The 20,007-nt window shown below is 37.2% G+C and overlaps 1 protein-coding gene across 2 annotated transcripts in view; it reads right to left on the bottom strand.

Annotated features, from left to right (window-relative positions):
• The window catches only part of SHQ1 (SHQ1, H/ACA ribonucleoprotein assembly factor), a 101,180-nt gene that overhangs the window by 48,798 nt on the left and 32,375 nt on the right, over positions 1–20,007 (bottom strand). For both annotated transcript variants that reach the window (XM_025984750.2, XM_072720429.1), the window contains 3 exons: positions 18,467–18,621; positions 16,610–16,663; positions 13,816–13,939 (listed from right to left, as the gene is read on the bottom strand). In XM_025984750.2, the coding sequence (XP_025840535.2) occupies positions 13,816–13,939; positions 16,610–16,663; positions 18,467–18,621 (333 nt within the window). The remainder of the gene's footprint in view (positions 1–13,815; positions 13,940–16,609; positions 16,664–18,466; positions 18,622–20,007) is intronic.

Here is a 20,007-nt window from a genome sequence, read left to right as displayed (position 1 = left end):
TATTTTATTTTTAAAGATTTTATTTATTTATCCATGAGAGATACAGAGAGAGAGAAGGGCAGAGACATAGGCATAGGCTCCCTGCAGGGAGCCCCATGCAGGATTCAATCACAGGACCCTGGGATCACAATCTGAGCTGAAGAAAATGCTCAATCACTGAGCTACCCAGGTGCTCCAAGACTGAGCTATTTTAAATCAGAATCCACTGGCTATTTGAATTTTTCCTATTAGCAGATCAGGTTTGACAATGTCTTACTGACAGACCAGCTCATAGTTGGAAGCACTTAAGAAATGGCTCCTATCACTAAGAGATGATCAGAATAGTGGCTTTTTAAATTTTATTTATTTATTTATTTACTTATTTAGCTGGTCTTTAGCCAGCAAAAATCATCATCATCATCATCATCACCATAATAATAATAATAATAATAATAATAATATAAACTGCTAAGTCCATATAATAAGAGCTAAGTTTCTATTCAACTACTGATACATTATAGCTGCTATGTGGCTGTGGTTTTCTGGGTATCTAGTTCTATCCTTTAAAGTTTTGAGCTATGTAAGACAAGGAACCAAAAAGAGTAAAGGAAAAAGACGTAGTTATTCAGAATACCTGAAGGAAAGCACTGTTTGATCTTTATTTATAAAATCAACTCAGGATCCTTAGTGGCTCAGCGGTTTAGCGCCTGCCTTTGGCCCAGGGCGCAATTCTGGAGTCTCGGGATTGAGTCCCGGGATCGAGTCCCATGTCGGGCTCCCAGCAGGGAGCCTGCTTCTCCCTCCTCTTGTGTCTCTGCCTCTCTCTCTCTCTCTCATAAATAAATAAGTAAATAAATAAATAAATAAATAAATAAATAAATAAATAAATATTTTTAAAAAATCAACTCAACATAAAAGCCAACAATGCTATCATTTTAAGATGAGATATCAGATTTCTGGGATTTTGAGGAGACCACATGATCAGAAAGGATAACTTACTAATTACTTCTAACATTAATTTTCATAGATTAAACCATAGAAAGAGATGATAGGGTAATTGTGTCAAATTAATCAAAATTAAGAGAATCAAAGTGTGGTAATTTGCTTCAATATCAGGCTCTGTCAGGAAGTAGCTTAAAGTCACGTCCTTAACAATGAACACAAACATACATTAAATTCAGTTTTATGAAAGTTTTTCAAACCATCTCACTGTTTTATCCTTAAATTCTTCTTAGGGCTATTTAGGCTCCTACATTTCAGAGCTGTAATAAGAATCACATATGAAGTAATTAAGAGTTACTATTTTGAGCACAAATTTATGATCCTATATCGATTTTTAAACATCCTTAGTTATTAGAATTACGTATATTATTATTATAGCCACAAACAAAATTAACACAAAGCAAACATATACTTTGTAGATGTTCCCTTTGCCTGGAATGCAAGTCCAATCCTAAGTCACTATCAAGTCTCAAATTAGGCAGTACTGCTTCTAGGAATGTGGTCCCAATTCTCCCTCCAGCTGATAAGGGCTCTTTCAAAATGCCTGGCACACCCATCTAATATGGGAGTTTGTAGCTACCCACTTGCTCTGCACCAAGTACTTTCCACACATTACATCACTTAAACCCACCAATTAGTTACTGCCTTCCTCACTTCATAGATGAGAAAAGGGAGGCTCAAGGATATGGAATTGGCCAAGATTACAGCTATGAAGCAACAGTCAGGATCCGAAAATAAGTCCATCTGCCTCCCAGCCACTGTGCAATAAATACTGTGTCAGTATCGATCATCTGGTGTGGCAAACTCCTGGAGAGAAAAGAACATAGTGGCTCTTCACCTTTTTTCCCTCATCTAGACCAATGTCTAGCAAATTGTAGGATCCTGTTCGGTAAGGCTGGTTGCTAATAAAGTCTGGAGTATAAAGACTAAGTTCAGAAACACTTGGTCAAACTGCTCAGTTAGTGTCTAGTTATAACACCTGTGTGATCTATGAATTTACATTATTGTGTCATGACAAATGTAGAATATCCAATGTGTTTATACCTTCCTTTATCATATCTATTCCCTGAAAGAATGTAGTATGCCAACCTTTTTATATTATTACACCATCAAAAGTTCAAATAATGGATTTAACCTAAGGTTGCTATTTGCCTTTTGTGCTCTAACAGTACCTGCAAGGTTTGCTGGTTTAGAAGGACAGCCTTGACATTAACTCCATTTGCCTTAAAGTCAAAGTAGTGATTGCTTCAGTCTAGAAATATGTAGCAGGATGTCATCAAAACTGCATAATGGTAGTATAACTAATTTCAATTTCTTTTGAAGAGCTGGGCATCCAAATTTAAGACAGAACATTTAAAAACAAAAAACCCATCTATATATTAAGTACAAACGTAGAAAGCTTTAGAAGCTGAAGATTTATGGAAAAAGTCTCTGGAAACAGTTGCAATCTAAACCTGGATTTTAAAAAAACAAAAAATAGGGGCACCTGGGTGGCTCAGTCAGTTATGCATCCAATTCTTGATCTCAGTCAGGTCTTGATTTCAGGATTGTAAATTCAAACCTCCCATTGGGCTTTATGCTGGGTGTGGAGCCTACTTATAAATAATTAAATAAATGAATGAATGAATGAATGAGTAAATGAATGAATGAATAAATATTTTAAAACAGTGTTTAAGATTAATTCTACAGGTACAATTTTACCTCAACTATTCTACCTTATGAAGACATGATGTATCTCAAAGCCTGGTAGCTTAACCTCAAGTAATTCATTTTAATGTTGTTTTAATTAAGACTATGAGATTGTTTTTCCAATAGGTATTACTTAATATTCATAGTTCTAACTCATTCTTTGGATTTCGAACTGGGAAAACTAAAATTGTGCATGAAGTCAGAAAGAAGAAACATATAGGAAGAAAGACAACTGGATTCCTCAAATGGCTCATAAAAGGAAAAAACCAACCCAGTCCAAACAGTGTTATGAGTCCCTTCTGACGCTTTGATAAACTGATGAGTATGTCAAGGGAAAAAGAACCAACCTTTCTAAAATCCTCCCTGTATTATAGTGAGTGTGTCGTCATTGCTAAATGATGGGCACACTGATAAAATGGAGTTATGCTTCTTCACATTTTAATCATGTATAGTAAATAAAATTTAGTAAAAATGATTAAGTATCCACATCTACATGGAAGTTCAATGCGCGCTAAAAGATTACATGAGAATTTTGATTATGAAATTAAGTTCTTGGAGTTCTGGTCCCAAATTCTAGAAGACTAAAGAAAGATCATTAAAAAGTCATATTTACATAATCTTGGTGCAGTTCTAGCTGATTTCACTACAATGTAAAAATGGTAACAATTATAACTGTTCTGTGTGGAACAGTTATGCAGCCTGTGGTCACTCATGGGGGACATGGGTCAGCTTGCTCCTGGTGTTTGATATTTAATCCAAATCTGTTTCCATGTGTCAACAGAGAGGGTAGATCTTTAGAACTCCTATGGAAGGTAATGAGACAATGACCAGGTAAACACTTTACAGATGACAAGGGAAGGAGGATAGCAGGTCAGACGGGATCCCACTTGCTTCCTTCCTACTGGTGAAGCATCTGCCCCCATATTCCTTCCCATTCCACACCACTGCGGGCACTCCAGTTCAGACTATATTACCTGCACCTAAACTACCTGTCTCCAGGTAAGAACAGCAGTTTCCTCCCTTGTCTGTGCCACTCATCTCACTCCTCAATGACTGCCCTGTGTTACTGCTGCATGAATGTGACTTTGTGAGCCCATCACAGATCCATACCACACAGTGCAGCAGTACCTTCATAAGTAAGGCCCAGTTTCTTCAGCAAGGCCCTGCAGACTCTCCACAATCCTGGCCCAACACACTATTCGTACCTTTTTCCCCACAATTCCCCTCTGCATCCCACACTTTCAGACAAACTAGAATACTGGCTATTTTGTGGACCTAACTCTTATTTTCCTCTAGCTGCTTTTCCTTATCTTGTAGCTTTCTCAGGGAATACCTTCCTTCACTTCTTTTCTATATCCTACACATTCTTTAAGTAGTAACTACCACTAAGCCTCCCTCACTAGGCCCATGCTGTGTGCTTCTTCCTTATCAAGTCCTCATCTCTACTCAAAAGCATCCTATTGGGTTCACAGAGAGGTATGATACTGGAATCCTATGACCCATCCCCTACATTCTGACTAGGTTCTGGCTGAAGAGAGTAGCACAAAGTAAGTGGGGGAAAAAGGTAAGGGATCTGCCTTATTTTTGTGTTTTTGGTTTTTTTTAAAGATTTATTTTTTTATTGGTGTTCAATTGGCCAACGTACAGAATAACACCCAGTGCTCATCCCGTGAAGTGCCCACCTCAGTGCCCGCCACCCAGTCACCCCCACCCCCCGCCCTCCTCCCCTTCCACCACCCCTAGTTCGTTTCCCAGGGTTCAGAGTCTTCCATGTTCTATCTCCCTTTCTGATATTTCCCACTTATTTTTTCTCCTTTCCCCTTTATTCCCTTTCACTATTTTTTATATTCCCCAAATGAATAAGACCATATAATGTTTGTCCTTCTCTGATTGACTTATTTCACTCAGCATAATACCCTCCAGTTTGTTTTTAAAGTTTCTAGGCAGCTACTCAAGTGATGCAAGATATGTCCCAACTCCTTCTGACATCTACTCCTGGAACCCATAAGGTTGAGGGTCAGTCCCAAGCTGGGACTGAAAGAGCAGAGAGATCTAGTGCAAGCCCTCAACGCAGCTGGAAACTGGCAGGTGTAAGAGGGTGTGAGAAAAACAGGCTGGCACTTGGAATGCTTGAGAGTCGAAATGAAAAACTTAGGACCCACACAGGTGGACTCTAACGTGCCATGGCTCTTAGGGTATTATTTACCACCTCTACTTCATTGTTAATACTTTCACTTTTGAAAAATCTTACCTTAAAGATCACTGCTTTCTAATTCTTTTTAAGTTCCCCAAATGTGCAATGCTACAGAACCACATAGCAACAACAGGCTATGAATGGGGCATATGTGTATCCAGTTCAAAAAAGCCTCATTACTCCTGATTGTCTTAATTCCTGCCATTGTAACTCACTCACCTATTTGGACAAGAAGGCATCTCAATTCACTTCTCCTAGTGTTGAGGAACCTACCCTTATGGGAACCAGCTAGATCAGTTACATCTTACCTACAGGGAGTAGAGGAAAAAGCTGAAATGATCCCCTTCAACACTGGCCAGTATTTGGGACACAAGGCACCCAAAGACCTCTGCTCACTCATCAAAGTCTCCCAAAAGCAGCCATAAGTGAACTAGCATAGATGTATTCCAATAAAGCTTTACTTGGGCACTAAAATTTGAATTTCATATAAATTACATGTGTCATCAAACACTATTCTGATTTTTCGTTCAACATTTAAAGACATAAAAAACATTTTTGGCTCATAGGTCATAGAAAATGCCTTTGGATTTGGCCTGTGAGTCCAGTTAACTTCCTAAGGGACTTTCCTCTTTGTATCTTATACTTATATTTTGTATCTTTCCTTTGTCTTACCATTACTGCTACATAATAAACTCCTTAAATGCTAAGGCCAAGTCATATATATTCCTGTAACTCTTTGCTGATACTGTTATGATGCCTTAGAGAGAGAAGGGATTTGATTTATGTATGTTGCATAAGTGTCTCCAGCTTGTTATTTTTCAGTATTAATTCCTATTGAAAGGAACTCTAAATTCCAAGAATATAATTCTTCCATGTTTTCTAGATAACATATGAAGTACTATTCAATGAATTTCATCTAGGTCAGACCCTATTACTATGATTAGGGTCAAATAAAATGGTTCCTCTTTGTTCTCCCAGATTTGTCTTAAATATATAAAATTTTCTGCCTTTATCCTCCTTAAAAGAAGCAAACTTAAAGTTACTTCTTTGAAAATTCAAATGAATAAAAACAATCTCAAAACTGACTTTAGATTTATTAAACAAGGCACTAACTATAGAAAATAATTTTAAGCCATAATATCAAACCATGTAACTAACCTGGTTTTCCACACTGCTCAGCTCCAAAACTGCAGAAATTACAAAATTTATCTTAAATAGTATTAGAAATATAATACAGATTTCAATTGACTATATCTGAGTAAATATTTATGAGATCAGTTGATTTTTTTGAGCTATACCCACCAGTAAACATTACTATATAACTCAAATTTCCAAAGAACACTAACATAAATATTTCAAGTGATTTTTTTTTTTGGTAGCAGAATAACCATAGACTCTTAATCATCTGTGACAATTAAAAGACAATTTATTATCTGTAAACCATACAGCAAATGCTGCCCCCTACAGAGTATTTTAAAACAACAATGATGGTTTTACATAAATGCAACCCAGACTTACCATGAGAGCAACTTTTTAAAAATTCTAGTGATTAACAGTACTTACTGGTTAACAGGATTATTGGAGGAAAAAGGAATTCTATAAAGATGACTGGAATTTTATTTACCCTCACCTTTGTGTTTATGCTCATATACAATATCCTTCTATACATAAGAGTGTATGTATAAACCCACAAAGGTTCCAAGGACAAACAATATTGATAAATAGAAAGAATATGCCAATTTAAGAGACTAGAAAACACAAATGTCTCCGAGGAAGACACTAACCAGGAATTTGCTTCGCCACATGGCAGGACAATCCAGGCAGAGAGAAAGAACAAGGATCAGTTCCGTAGTGACCACACAGCAGAGCCCTATCCTCCTCTTACCCATCTCAGCTGCAGCACATGTGCTCAGGAGCTCTGAAGCCCTTGGTTTCTGGATCGGCTGGTACTCAAATGGTTAGCAGAAACAGGCACAAACGGCACTTCAATATTTTATTTGAATTCCATGCTATTTAAATTTCCTGAAAGCACTAGGACTGCTCCATTCTTAGAAACATTTTAATTGGAATGGGGAATTGACTAGGAAATAAAAAGCTCAAGAACAATACAGGAGAGGAAGAGAACATAAAGTAAGAACTTCCTCCTGGATAGGGGAAGGGAATAAAGTGATAATCATGAAGAAGTAGAGAAACCAATTCTGGTGAACCAGTTAACTCAGACAGTAAAGGGAACTAGATTTAGAGGCTGTAAGGCAAGTCTCAGGATCAGAGAGTCTATCAACTTGAAATAATCGCTGATGAAACCACACTATTCTATGAACTGTTCACTCATAATATTTAGAATACTTCCCTCCATTCTACTGTATCTAAATAACACTCATCCTTCAAGTCCCAATTCAAATCTCATGCCTTAAATGAAGCTTTCTCTGATTCCTATTGAAACAGCCCTTCTTTTTTGAACTATTTCATCCACATTTCATGTACCATACTTAACCACCATCTACCATGTATTTTGTTTTTGATGGATATCTTAGCTCCTCTATGAGCACGTATACTCCCCAAATACAGTACACAAGTCTAATTCATCTTTCTGCAGCTCTCTGTATTTACAAGGTACTCCACACATAATATCGCATTTTTGTGGGTACTGATGAAATACCTGTTGAATGGATAAATACATGAACTCATCAACCAATTAATAAGTACTTCAGAATAACAGGAAACAGGAGTAGGAACTGAGAATCAAAAGTCAAATAAGGTAGAGGCTCCATTCCGTAGGAGGTTACATGTTTTAAATGACAACATGAAGGCAAGCCCATTACCCGGACTTTACACTTTCAATGTATTTCTTCTGTGAACTACTTATCACAAAAGCAATTAAAAAAAAAACCCTAATATTTGTATAATTCCATACCACCCCTACGAGAATCTTAAGCTCCCTGAGTGCATGAGCCACAGTTCCCCTATTCACAAGTATACCTCCAGACCTAGCTCAGCACCTTGACATAGTAAGTGCTCAACATTGGCAAGTAGCTTGCAAAATAATTTTACATAATGTATTTGAGGAGTAAAAATTAGAAAGTCTAACAGTTCTTTAAAATGTCCATAATAGGGGATCCCTGGGTGGCACAGCGGTTTGGCGTCTGCCTATGGCCCAGGGCGCGATCCTGGGGACCCGGGATCGAATCCCACATCGGGCTCCCGGTGCATGGAGCCTGCTTCTCCCTCTGCCTGTGTCTCTGTCTCTCTCTCTGTGTGTGTGACTATCATAATAAATAAATAAATAAATAAATAAAATGTCCATAATAGGAAACTCATAAAAATTAAATACAAAATGGGGTACCTGGGTGGCTCAGTTGATTGAGCATTCAACTCTTGATTTCAGCTCAGGTCAGCATCTCAGGATCATAAGATTGAGCCTGGTACTGAGCTCTGTACTGAGCATGGAGCCTGCTTGAGATTCTCCCTCCCCTTCTCCCTCTGCCTCTCACCAACTCCTCCCCAAACCTTGCTGATGCAGGAGCTTACAGTCTCAATCAATCAATCAATGAATAAATAAATGAATGAATGAATGAATAAATAAATAAAAATAAATAAATAAATATTAAATACTGTCAGATAAATGTCAACATTGGAAAATCCTAGTGATTTATCTTTTAGTTTTCAAATTGGGAGTAATTTCTACAACTCAATGAAAAGAAGCACTTGCTAAACTGACTTTGGGCTAAATAGAATTTAAGTGGTAAAAACCAATTCATCTCTAAGGTCGCATCAGAACTCAGAGTTCACACAATACACTTGCCATACCCCAATTTCCTGGACAATCATTTTTCTTAAAGAAAAAGAGCAGCCCAAAGCCCTGTCCGACGACTCTTGTCTTTCACACGGACTGAGATTATAGCTATCTACAGAAGGACCAAATAAGGCAGTCATTTCTGAAAAACTGATTGTTAAGCCCAATAAACACTAATATGTAAGGGCTATTAATTATAGGAAAAACCACTTTTTAGTTGGTAACAAGAACTAATCTCATGAAGGCTGTTCCTAGAGTTATAGCCTACCATGGAGCTCCTAGGCATCAGACCTCAAACGTTTATAGAAAGGTAGGTTTCTGTTAGCCTTCAAAACAAAACAGAACTGGAAGGCCTGGCTGGCTCGGTTGGTATAGGATGTGACTCTTGATCTCAGGGGTTTGAGTCCAAACCCCATGCTGGGGAGAGATTACTTAAAAATAAAATCTTTAAAAAAAACAAAACAATGGGCAGCCTGGGTGGCTCAGCGGTTTAGCACCGCCTTCAGGCCAGGGCGTGATCCTGGAGACCTGGGATTGAGTCTCACCCACGTCCGGCTCCCTGCTTCTCCCTCTGCTGTGTCTCTGCCTCTCTCTCTCTCTCTCTCTCTCTGTGACTATCATAAATAAATAAAAAAAAAAAAAAAAATTAAAAAAAAAAAAAGAAATCATTAAAAAAAATAGGACAAAAAAAAAAACTGATTTCAAACATATGTTTTCATCAGCCAAAAAATCTATATAACTGTCTGAACAAGAATTACAAGGTTTCCACAAAATGGTGAATATACTTAAATTTAAAACACTGAATTATAGTGGTTAAGAGCCCACACTTAAAAAAACCAAAAAGCTTTTTATGAAGGCAAATCATGTGCAAAAGGAGATCACAGGATGGTGAGCTGCCACATATGCATCACCAGCTTCACACAGGTACCAACTTGTGGCCAACCTGGCCACACCTGGCCCACTTCCCCCCAAGACCTCTGGGATATTCTAAAATAAACCCCAGGCTTCCTATAATTTCATTTACAACTATTTCCACACTTCAAAAGGCACAAACTTTTGAGTCCAACAGACCTGGTGTCAAATCCAGGCTCTCCCAACAAATAGCTTTGTGACCCTGGACAAGTGACTGAACTTCTCTGAGCTTGTCTTCTACCTGCCAAATGGGAAAAGTAATCCTGCCTTTCCAGGATTACAGTATGGAGGAAATGAGATAAGGCATCTAAAGTATGGAACCTAGCACTGGCCCACAGGAAAGAGTTACTGTGGCAACTGTGGTTATTATTACTGTACTAGCACAGTAAACCAAGATTCTTTCTGACTCATTTCCAATAGCCCCACAAAGGACAAAGCAAATAGCAAGTATTTGTATATATTAAAAAAAGACACTAACCTCTCTATGCTAAATTTAGACTAACAAAACACTGATGATATACGACCCCCTGGCCCAACACTGATCCCCAGGAGTTTAAGGCAAAAAGGTAGAGAATAATCTCTCTGGCTAAGACTGTAGTACTATGGATTTCAACCATCCTCCATGAGAGAGGGGAAGAATTACTTTCCTGTCAACCTAAACCAAGAGAAAGGGAGTTTTTTTTTTTTTTTTAAGATTTATTTATTTATTTATCATAGACAGAGAGAGAGAGAGAGAGAGACAGACAGAGAGACAGAGACATAGGAGGAGGGAGAAGCAGGCTCCATGACGGGAGCCCAACGTGGGACCCGATCCCAGGACTCCAGGATCGCGCCCTGGGCCAAAGGCAGGCGCCAAACGGCTGAGGCACCCAGGGATCCCCCTGAGAAAGGGAGTTTTAAGAGGGGCCTTAGACAGTGTAACCTACCACCTCTGGCAATTGCAGGGTACAAAGATTGGTATCTGCCCCACACCTGATAAAAGCCCCCTATCGAGAAGCAGGAATAGGTAGCCTGTGGTGGCTATGCAGAAAGAAGCCTGCTTTGGAAGCAAATGGTACTTCCTGCAATAGCAAAGAGGAACCTCCTCTCCCCGGTGCTGGCTTCCCAACCTGAGGCAGCCCTGAGATGGGAAAGGGAAGATTTACTTTTTTAATCAAGTTCAAAGAGGACATTTTAAGTACTTAAAAGAGACCCCTGTAATTTAAAGTGATATAAAAATTTACAGAATATCTATTATATAAGATAGGTATGTATGTGATATGATATTTATAGGATATATATTCCATCCAGAAACAATAAAAGAACAGAAAGAATGAGTTCAAAGAGAGAACTGAGAGAAAAAAATTAAGTTGTTTCTCATGATGTTCAGCACCTTCAATATAATAGTTACATTATATGTTCAAAAGCTGAGCAAGAGCAGAGTGAGGAATGTCATCATAAAGATTAATGAAATGCAGATATTAGTACGAATAATAACTGTATGAAGTGTATAATCAAATATTAAACTATGCCACTTCTAAACAGAATAAAATTTCAAGGCATATTAGAAAAGCTGTTCTCTTTTTTCATTTATTTTCAGTGAGTAACCACAGCTAAGTGATGCTCTCATCAAGGATTCTACCCACGTCTTCCCAAAAGAATGGAACAGGGGGAGGAAGTGAAGTTGCTCAAGACACAGGACAGAAACAAAAAACAGGGATGATCATGTGGCCTAAGGTTACTGATCAGGGACAGAAACTCCATGCACAAGTACTGTGTTAAGCACTAAAATAGTCCTTAAAGGGGCAAAGCAGGTTTTCTGCCCTTAAAGGAATTTGGAATAGACACGTAGCAACAGTGAGAGATCAATGTACACTGTCCCCACAGAGGTAGAGAAGCGGTGGGAGAAGTAACACAAGATTGAGACTAACTCAAAGCCCGGGAAAGAATTCTTGTGAAGGCTCCTGTGAAGTCAAGGCAAAGCAAATTCATGGTTCTTTTAAAAACTCAAATCTTAAAATAAAATGAAAACTCAGATCTTAGTCAATCTATTATAATGAAATATTCTATAGATTCTGAAGTCTTGATATATTGGTTTTGAAAGCTCCTTCCAATTATGATCAATATTTCTTAAGGGGGAGAGCTACTTGTTACTTTCAAACTATGGAAGCACTGAACTGACCTTTCTCACAAAAAGTGTGATCACATGATTACATTTTGAATTATAAGTAGGCACAAATACATTCTTGGAAAATACTGAATTCTACAGAACTACCCCTGCTTCAATTACAGGGTATCTAAACAAAACGAGATTCTTCAATAGAAAAATGGCATCCCTGTGCCATCCACCTATACCAACACAGCTTACGACCCACATCCAGAGCTTGTCCTCCCCATAGCTTATGGTATGAATTCTAGACAACCCAACTCTCTGTTTCAGCACTAACTAACCATGACCCAAATTAGCCTCAGAACATGCTTTGTACAGTTTACAGAGACTTCAGATTCTTTTGCAACAGACAGACCTCTGGTGTGTTACCTAAGGTTTGACGTTGCTACCAAGACACAGCTGATAAAAAGTCAAAAGTGATAATGATGAAAAGTCAAGTCTCAATTTCAATTCTCACCTACTAAACTGTTTGAGCAATTGATTACCACGTAATAAGTCAATGCAATCAAATTTATTTCTGGTTATGCAATCACAGAACTGATTACTTTTCAAATGAAAATCCAGAGAACTAGATTAGTTCCCAGAATAAAAAGCAGCAACCATGTGCATGAGTGTGTGCACACTTGCACACGCACGTACACACACACACACACACATACAGGGGTTTTGCCAGTTTTCCATCTGGAAACCATGATGTAACAGGATAATCGTAAACTCATTCTCACTATATAAATCTGTGAATAATGAGCAGATCATCTAACACGACTTAAACAAAAAATTAATTATGATGACATGTAACTCAAGTTCAACAGTCATTTATAATAGGTTGATTTTCCAAGGCAATGTTTTGCAACTCAAGAAATATCTTAGAAGGCAAGAAGAAATAACAGGAAAAAAACCAAAGCAGTTTCTTTCCCACTAATAAGATCGATTTTTCAAAGGTAGTAGCTCTGCAATCTTAGGAACAACAATTCTTCAAAACAAAATACAGCCAGCCTAATCCAAGTGGATTACTAAAAAAGGTATCTTTCATTTAACTATAATTCATTTTTAGAATTATTATCTGCCTTAAAAGAATCTACTTCAAATATGATATTTCCCCCCAGGACAAGAAGGTGATAGGTTACACAAAAGTCAAAGAAAAACATAGGTATACTTCTAGAAGGGGACAAAACATTAGAGATGGGATTCTTCCTCTTAAGCCAATGATGTTACCTGGGTGGTAAAGGGAAGGGCTTCCTTACTTTCCCTTCTTATCCTGAAGTCTGAAAACTAAGCCCCAGAAGTATCTTAATCTAAGGACAAAGGAGCAATCAGACTCCCCAGGGAAGAATATAAGAAATATAAAGGATGGAAAGTGACTTTTAAATAAATGTGCCAGAACTAATCCATACAAACGGATGCCACCCTTCAAAGTCATTACCTTGGAAATTATATACTTCATCCAATGATGCTGTTAGTCACTTTGGAATTTGTTTCAGAGCTCAACATTTTCCACATCCTTAAAACTAGCAAATATTTGTCTTTTCCAGGTTAGATTTGGCAATAGTCAAAAGTCCTCAGAGTAAATGTGTTTTCTTTGGAAAGCCTTTCCTGACATCCCAAGTCCGGGTTCTGTGTCCCCTCCCAGTGATCACTATGTCCCTGGACAGAGTGCTTTTCACTCTATAATGGAATTGCTTACTTATTTGTCATCTGTCCCCCTGGGAAAACTGTAAACTGCATAAAAACAGGGAATATATCTTATTATTACTATTATGCCCACAATCCTAGTGTAATGCCTAGAAAACTGCAGACATCCAAGAAATAATGAATGATGCAATCCACTATACTACAAACTGGTTTGGAATACTATGTGAACCTTCTCCACCAACCCTTCCAGCATCTCTCAGGAAAGAGTACCACACCTCACTGTGTGATTATATATCTACAGAGAGGAATTATTACTTCATATACCTGAGGGGGAGAAGTGATTGAATTTGATGATTTTCATTACTCATTTATGCAGAGAAAAGCAAAACTCACAACATCCTCACTGGCTAAAAACATAACTTTTCCACTCTCAAATTTGCAAGCACAAGAATATCTTTATCTTACCCAGTTGCAATATCTTTAGAGTGTCTCTGTAGGCTTTCATCACCAGCTTGAAGTGGCGATAAAGTGGGTAGCACAAAACTCTTCTTCCAAAAGACACAAGGATTTCATGAACATTGGTCCAAGTCTGTGAAGCAGAGTTTAAATAAGTAATCATTTCCATATTATATAAACAAAAGGACACCAAGTAATATGAAACTACTCTCAATTAAAAACTCTAAGTTTGGATCACCATGAAGCCACGCAAGAGGGAAATACAAAACCATGAAATGAGATTCTTTTTGTATACCTTACATTAAAACACTTAATTGCAGTCTTTGTAATTTCTCATACTTTATCAAGATATCACAAATGCTCCCCCAAAATCACATATGCAGCAGGAAAGTTTTAGAAAGTCTTTTAAGAATTACATATATGAATCTAAAACACATGGCACTAACAAAATGCAGATGCACATAAAAGACACTGTTAAATAATATACGTTTCATATTTTTGTCCTTTAGGACTCTTCAAGATAGTGTAGATGAAAGATGTGGAACTCCAGTGAAGTGCATTCGCAGTCTCCTACCTCTCCCTCTTCTACTCTTTTTTTTTTAGTGCTTCGGGCATAAGTAATACTTGGTAAATATGTGGTATTTACTTCAGTAATTTGCTTTCACTTATCAAAGTGAAAAGTGACTTCTTGAAAAAAAAAGTATTTTATATTGAATAGTACCAAACTGAAACCATCAGCAATTCAAAACTTACTGATATCACTTTGTGCAAAATTGTTTATTGGATTTTGAGTAAAACTGTAACTGGTATATAAAACTTAAAATATAAAAAGTAAAACTAAGAGAGAATAATTTCCATGTATGTTAATCCTTAACAAATGAGAGATCTGGTTGAGAATATAGAGTACCTGACAAAGAACAGTTTATAGCTAAAAAAGTTATAAACATTTTTAAAATTCTACCGAAAACTAAATACTTTAATAAGTTTCACATAGCTTTTTATATCTCTGGCAATTCTAAGTTATCTCAAAAACAATAAAAATTTCAAAGTAAAATCATGAATAGGTGAATTTATCACGTAGATTTTAATAACTGAGCTATGAAATTATTTAGTCACCAACTACTTTGTTTTCAACCTAAGTAACCAAAGCAATCATTAAAAAAAGTTTTTCCATTATATGCTGATCACAGAAATTAAGAGGAACCCAAGTGAAATCTAGAGAGCAGTGCTCCTCCATCTGTAATATGCATATGAATCCCTGGAGACCTTGCTACAGTTTCTGCTTCAGTGGGTCTGGACTGAGTTTCTGTCTTTCTAACAAGCTCCCAGCCAAGGATGCTGGTTGATCCACTGGTTCATGGAACATTCTTTGGAGTAGCAAAATTTTCTGACAGAGCTGAATGTCTCAATTCCTGTTCAAGTCTTATCTATTATTTGAATAAAGTGATGTCATGAAACAGCCCTGGATTTTACAATTTAACCATCTCTGTACCTAGGATTTAAAGTGGAAAAAAAAATAGTACTTAATTGATGAAGCAATTATCAGTTATTTAAATTGACACTTCTTTTAAATGCTAGCTTTTCTTCCTTCCTTTTTTTTTTTTTTTTTAAATTTTTATTTATTTATGATAGTCACAGAGAGATAGAGAGAGAGGCAGAGACACAGGCAGAGGGAGAAGCAGGCTCCATGCACCGAGAGCCCGATATGGGATTCGATCCCGGATCTCCAGGATCGCGCCCTGGGCCAAAGGCAGGCGCCAAACCGCTGCGCCACCCAGGGATCCCTTTCCTTTCTTTTTTTACATAATCTCTACACCCAACATGGGGCTGGAACTGATGATCCCAAGATCATGGTCATATGCTCCACCGAATAAGCCAGCCTGGTACTTCCCTAAAATGACACTTTCTCAAAGTTCCTATTTATTTATTTCATTTTATTTCTTTTTTAAGATTGTATTTATTTATTCATGAGAGACACAGAGAGAGAGAGAGGCAGAGACACAGGCAGAGGGAGAAGTAGGCTCCATGCAGGAAACCTGATATGGGACTTGATCCCGGGTCTCCAGGATCATATCCTGGGCTGAAGGCAGTGCTAAACCACTGAGCCACCCAGGCTGCCCTAAAGTTCCTATTTAAATTACTGTTTTGGTGTTCAACAATTTGTTCAGAGCTAGTACATTTTAAAATATCATCTTTTGATAAGACTTACACACTACTTTCTAGGAAAGAGATATAAAAACAATGATTACTAGGAGAGTTATCAGCTCTGACCATACTAATTGTAGGACCTAAGATAAGATATTTAAACTATATGATCTAAGTTTCCTCATCTGTAAAATAGCAGTAATACTTATCTTACAGACTTATTACAAGGAACAGGAGACTTAATATATATAAAATGCTTAGCACAGTCCTGATGGTCAGGAAATGGCAGCTAGTAGAACTATCACCTAGGTTTGATACCCAACTTTGAGCTCTAAGCCAAAATATATGCCAACTTACAAACATGCTCTAACTCCACCCTACTTGTTCCCCCAACAGACTACATGTGATTCCTCCTCCAAAGGGTGTTCTCGTCCTCCCAAATTCCACAACACCTTCCCTAGCTTCATTTGTATACTATGATTAGTGGAAGAGTTACAAATGCAATCAGAATTTTATTAAAGATGGGGGAAATTTTGTATAATAAAGTTTCCACTTTTAGAAGTTAAGGAATTGCTTGAATTACACCCAAAATGAACTATTGGCAAAAGAAAAATAACTTTTTAAATAAAATCTAAAAAATTACAACTGAAAATCATACCTCAAACCAGCAGAGTGTGGAACTCAGTTTTCTAATATTCCATGCAGATTCAACCTTTATTTGTTTTGGAGAAAAGAGTACTGTCATTTTAAAGGTAAAGTCATTCTAAAATAAAGCAAATATACCCATTTATTCAACTAGTTTCTCAGAAGCATTGACATACGTAAGAACTGAGAAGTGTCCATGACTGGAAACAAATAATTGCTTTGCAGTAGCTATCAAAGGCACGTTTCTGCCTACTTTCCTTGGGATTTCACAAAGTAAAGCTTTTCCAGTGATAAGAGTACCAGAACATAAGAGCAAATAAGCAGGGGCTTTGAAACTAAAAATTAAAGCAAAGCAAGGCTTGCTCAATTTCTGTCCTTCTCAACTAAGTTACTTGCCTCCCAAACATTCTATAAATAATCTGCCAAAGGACTCAAAGATAATGCTCAAGTGCTGACTGAGGCACTTAAAAAGCTGCTCAAGAACGTGGCCTTTCAGAAAATGCTTATGAGAGAGTTAAGTACATTCTAGAGAAGGTCTTGAAGTTGCAAGACTTCATGATGTCAAATATGAGAATAAAAGAATCAAAAATGGCAAATTTTATCGAGCATAACTGAACACTCTCACTCATCTCCTTAAGCAATAATGTGAAGTACTTTCTTTGTCAAAGAACATTTTTTTTTCAATTATAGTATCCTTAAAAGATGAGTGGAAACAAAAAACATTTCCAGCTATATTATGCCCTTGATACATTCATTAATATTCATTTTGGAGTCAAATGCAAATCTCAAGAGTCACCTTTGAAGTTTTCAGAATAATAACAACAGAAAATTTGGCACATATCAAATTCTAATCCTATACACTAATGCTATGATGTTGAGAAAAGCAGATTAAATAATATACATCATGACCCAATTTAAATACACATACACACAAGTACACAATAAAAAACTGGAAGGGAGGTATCTCCTTGTAACACTAGTTATTTCTGATTGGCTGAGATTACAGGAAATTTTAATTATTTTCTTCATATGTATATTTTTCCTTTTATGCTGATATGAATTATCTGTGTAATTTGTAAAAAGGAAAGCATATGCTCAGCTGGAAAATAACCCTTGAGCAAGTACAATTATAAACAGCTGCAGGGACACATTAACTGGAAAGACTTTTTTTTGGCTTTCCAACCTTTTTTAATCATACAATCACTGATACAGGTAAGGGGGAAGTTTAGCTCTTCATTTACAAATCAAATGTGGATTAAGAAGAGAGAGAACAAATTTTATATTATTTTTAAAAAGATCATTTAAGAAATAATGTACTTCATAAAAGGTTTTACTTTTTACAAGATTTTTTTTGATAGCAAAAAAGACGTGATTCAAGTTTTCAAAAATGTGATTTACACAGAATTTTCTCAGAAGCAAATCTACCACATAAATTAAAGGACATCTGTGGATAAATGCTCAGATTCCCTTTTTTTGTAAAATGCTATACCTTATGTCTGCTAATGGGACAGCTTGGACAGAGGCTATAAACAGGTATGGTAAAGTTTACCTCTTGTCAATGTCAAGTGTCATGTGGAAACAGCTCTTTTCTTTGGACAAGCCACCTCCCAAGAGATAATCTTTCTCTACCCTCAGCTTTCTTGCCTCGCTCTACTTGGTAGACACTGATACCCAGAGAGAAGAAAAAAGATCAAGCAAGCATTATGCGTTCACATTGGTACTCACCACCGACACACATATGCAGCTCTGCCAGGAGCATCCCCTGAATTACTAATCACAATGGCTCCTACTCTCGACAGGAGGAGTGATGCCTCACAGTTTATTTAGTCTGGTCACTTAAGCCAACATGCATAGACATACATGCACTTACATTCCTCTCTCCTTCAGTGACACAAGTTTCATAGCAATATGCCAGCAAGATATCAATCAAACCATAGTATACTTGGCGATGAGCTCTCTTGTCCAGTAGGTAAGATTTATTGACAAATTTTCGCAGCTGGTATTTCTCTTCTTCAGAAAAAGATACTAGGGGGAAAAATGCATTTCAAAATTAAATGTTCCATTCAGTTTTGTAAAACCCCCAGTGTGAAGGATTTGTCAAAATTAGAACTTCGATTATAGAAACTGAAAAGTTGTTTAACTCTGAATATAGAGAGAACTTTTAAATTAGACTTTACAGTTTTATTAAGGGCTGTGTATCTGCTCAAACCCTAAGTAGATCTAAGTAAAGGAGAAATGTCTAAATATCTATTCCTTATTTCTAGGATCCCGCTTTTGGCTATACTCTCCTGTATTCAAGTCATCTAAATCCTGGAGCTATTTACTTTAAAATAAAAAGACAGTATAAGAACAGAAAAAATAATAGCTAAATAAAGCACTCCATAAATACCCATTATCCATTTTGAAAGTTCTAAACAAAGAAATAGGAATATTCCCACATTATAGTCAACGTTAAGGGCAAAGTACTTATTGATATTCTTTATACACAGGAACAAAGTGTTACATCACACATATTTGAAGAGGGAAGATGGTTCTTTTCGACAGTGTCTTTTCTTTTTTGGCTTGTCACCCTGTTTCCATCTTCACTGTCAGCCTTGCCCACACTAATAACCTAGTATATATCATTTCATATTTTCTCTATTATATAATGCTATACAGACACAAAAACATATCAAGGGAATTTATATCTCCCCCCCCCCCATGCACCCCGCCAAAGAATTCAATTATTTTTCTCCATCTAGCCTACCTCACTCAGTATTTCTGGCAAATCTCTCCAAGTCAATTGGCACTTAGCTAATTTTTGTAAAGGAGTAGAATATTCCATGGTGTAGTATGTTCTATCCAACCACTCCCCCTACTGATGGGCATCCACTATGCTTCCAGTTCTCTGCCCCTGTTAATGACACTGCATAAATGTCTGTAGCACATGTCCCTGGATACTGGAAGCTTTATTTCTGATAGTAAATTCCCAAGAGTAGATTCACTGAGCTAAAAAGTGCATCTGTTTTTTAAAAATACTTCATTTAAAGACTACAAATCTCCTTCTTTTTAATGGTCATGGACACAAGTTCTCTTTCCTACACACATCCCTCACACTCAGCAATAAATGTAAGAGCTTCTCCTACTCATTTCCATTTTAACAGATAGGAAGTATCCGTGGTAGGAAAAATTCTAAGATGAGACCCACTGAGTCCCATCGCTTGAATGTGGGCAGAACCTGTGACTTGCTTCTATCAAAGAGAATATGGCAATGGTGATGGGATAGTCACTGTCATGATTATGTCTCATTAAGAGCAGACTGGAGCCAGAGGCTTGCCGATGGTTTTGAAGAAATACGATGCCATGATGTAAGAGGGCTGTGTGGCAGGAAACTGGACGGGGGTGGTGCTCTGAGATCGAAGAGTGGCACCC

Source organism: Vulpes vulpes, chromosome 9 (genome assembly GCF_048418805.1).
Source record: "Vulpes vulpes isolate BD-2025 chromosome 9, VulVul3, whole genome shotgun sequence".
Taxonomy (NCBI): domain Eukaryota; kingdom Metazoa; phylum Chordata; class Mammalia; order Carnivora; family Canidae; genus Vulpes; species Vulpes vulpes.
The sequence above is the reverse complement of the archived record's forward strand: the minus strand, read 5'-3'. Positions and strand labels throughout refer to the sequence as shown.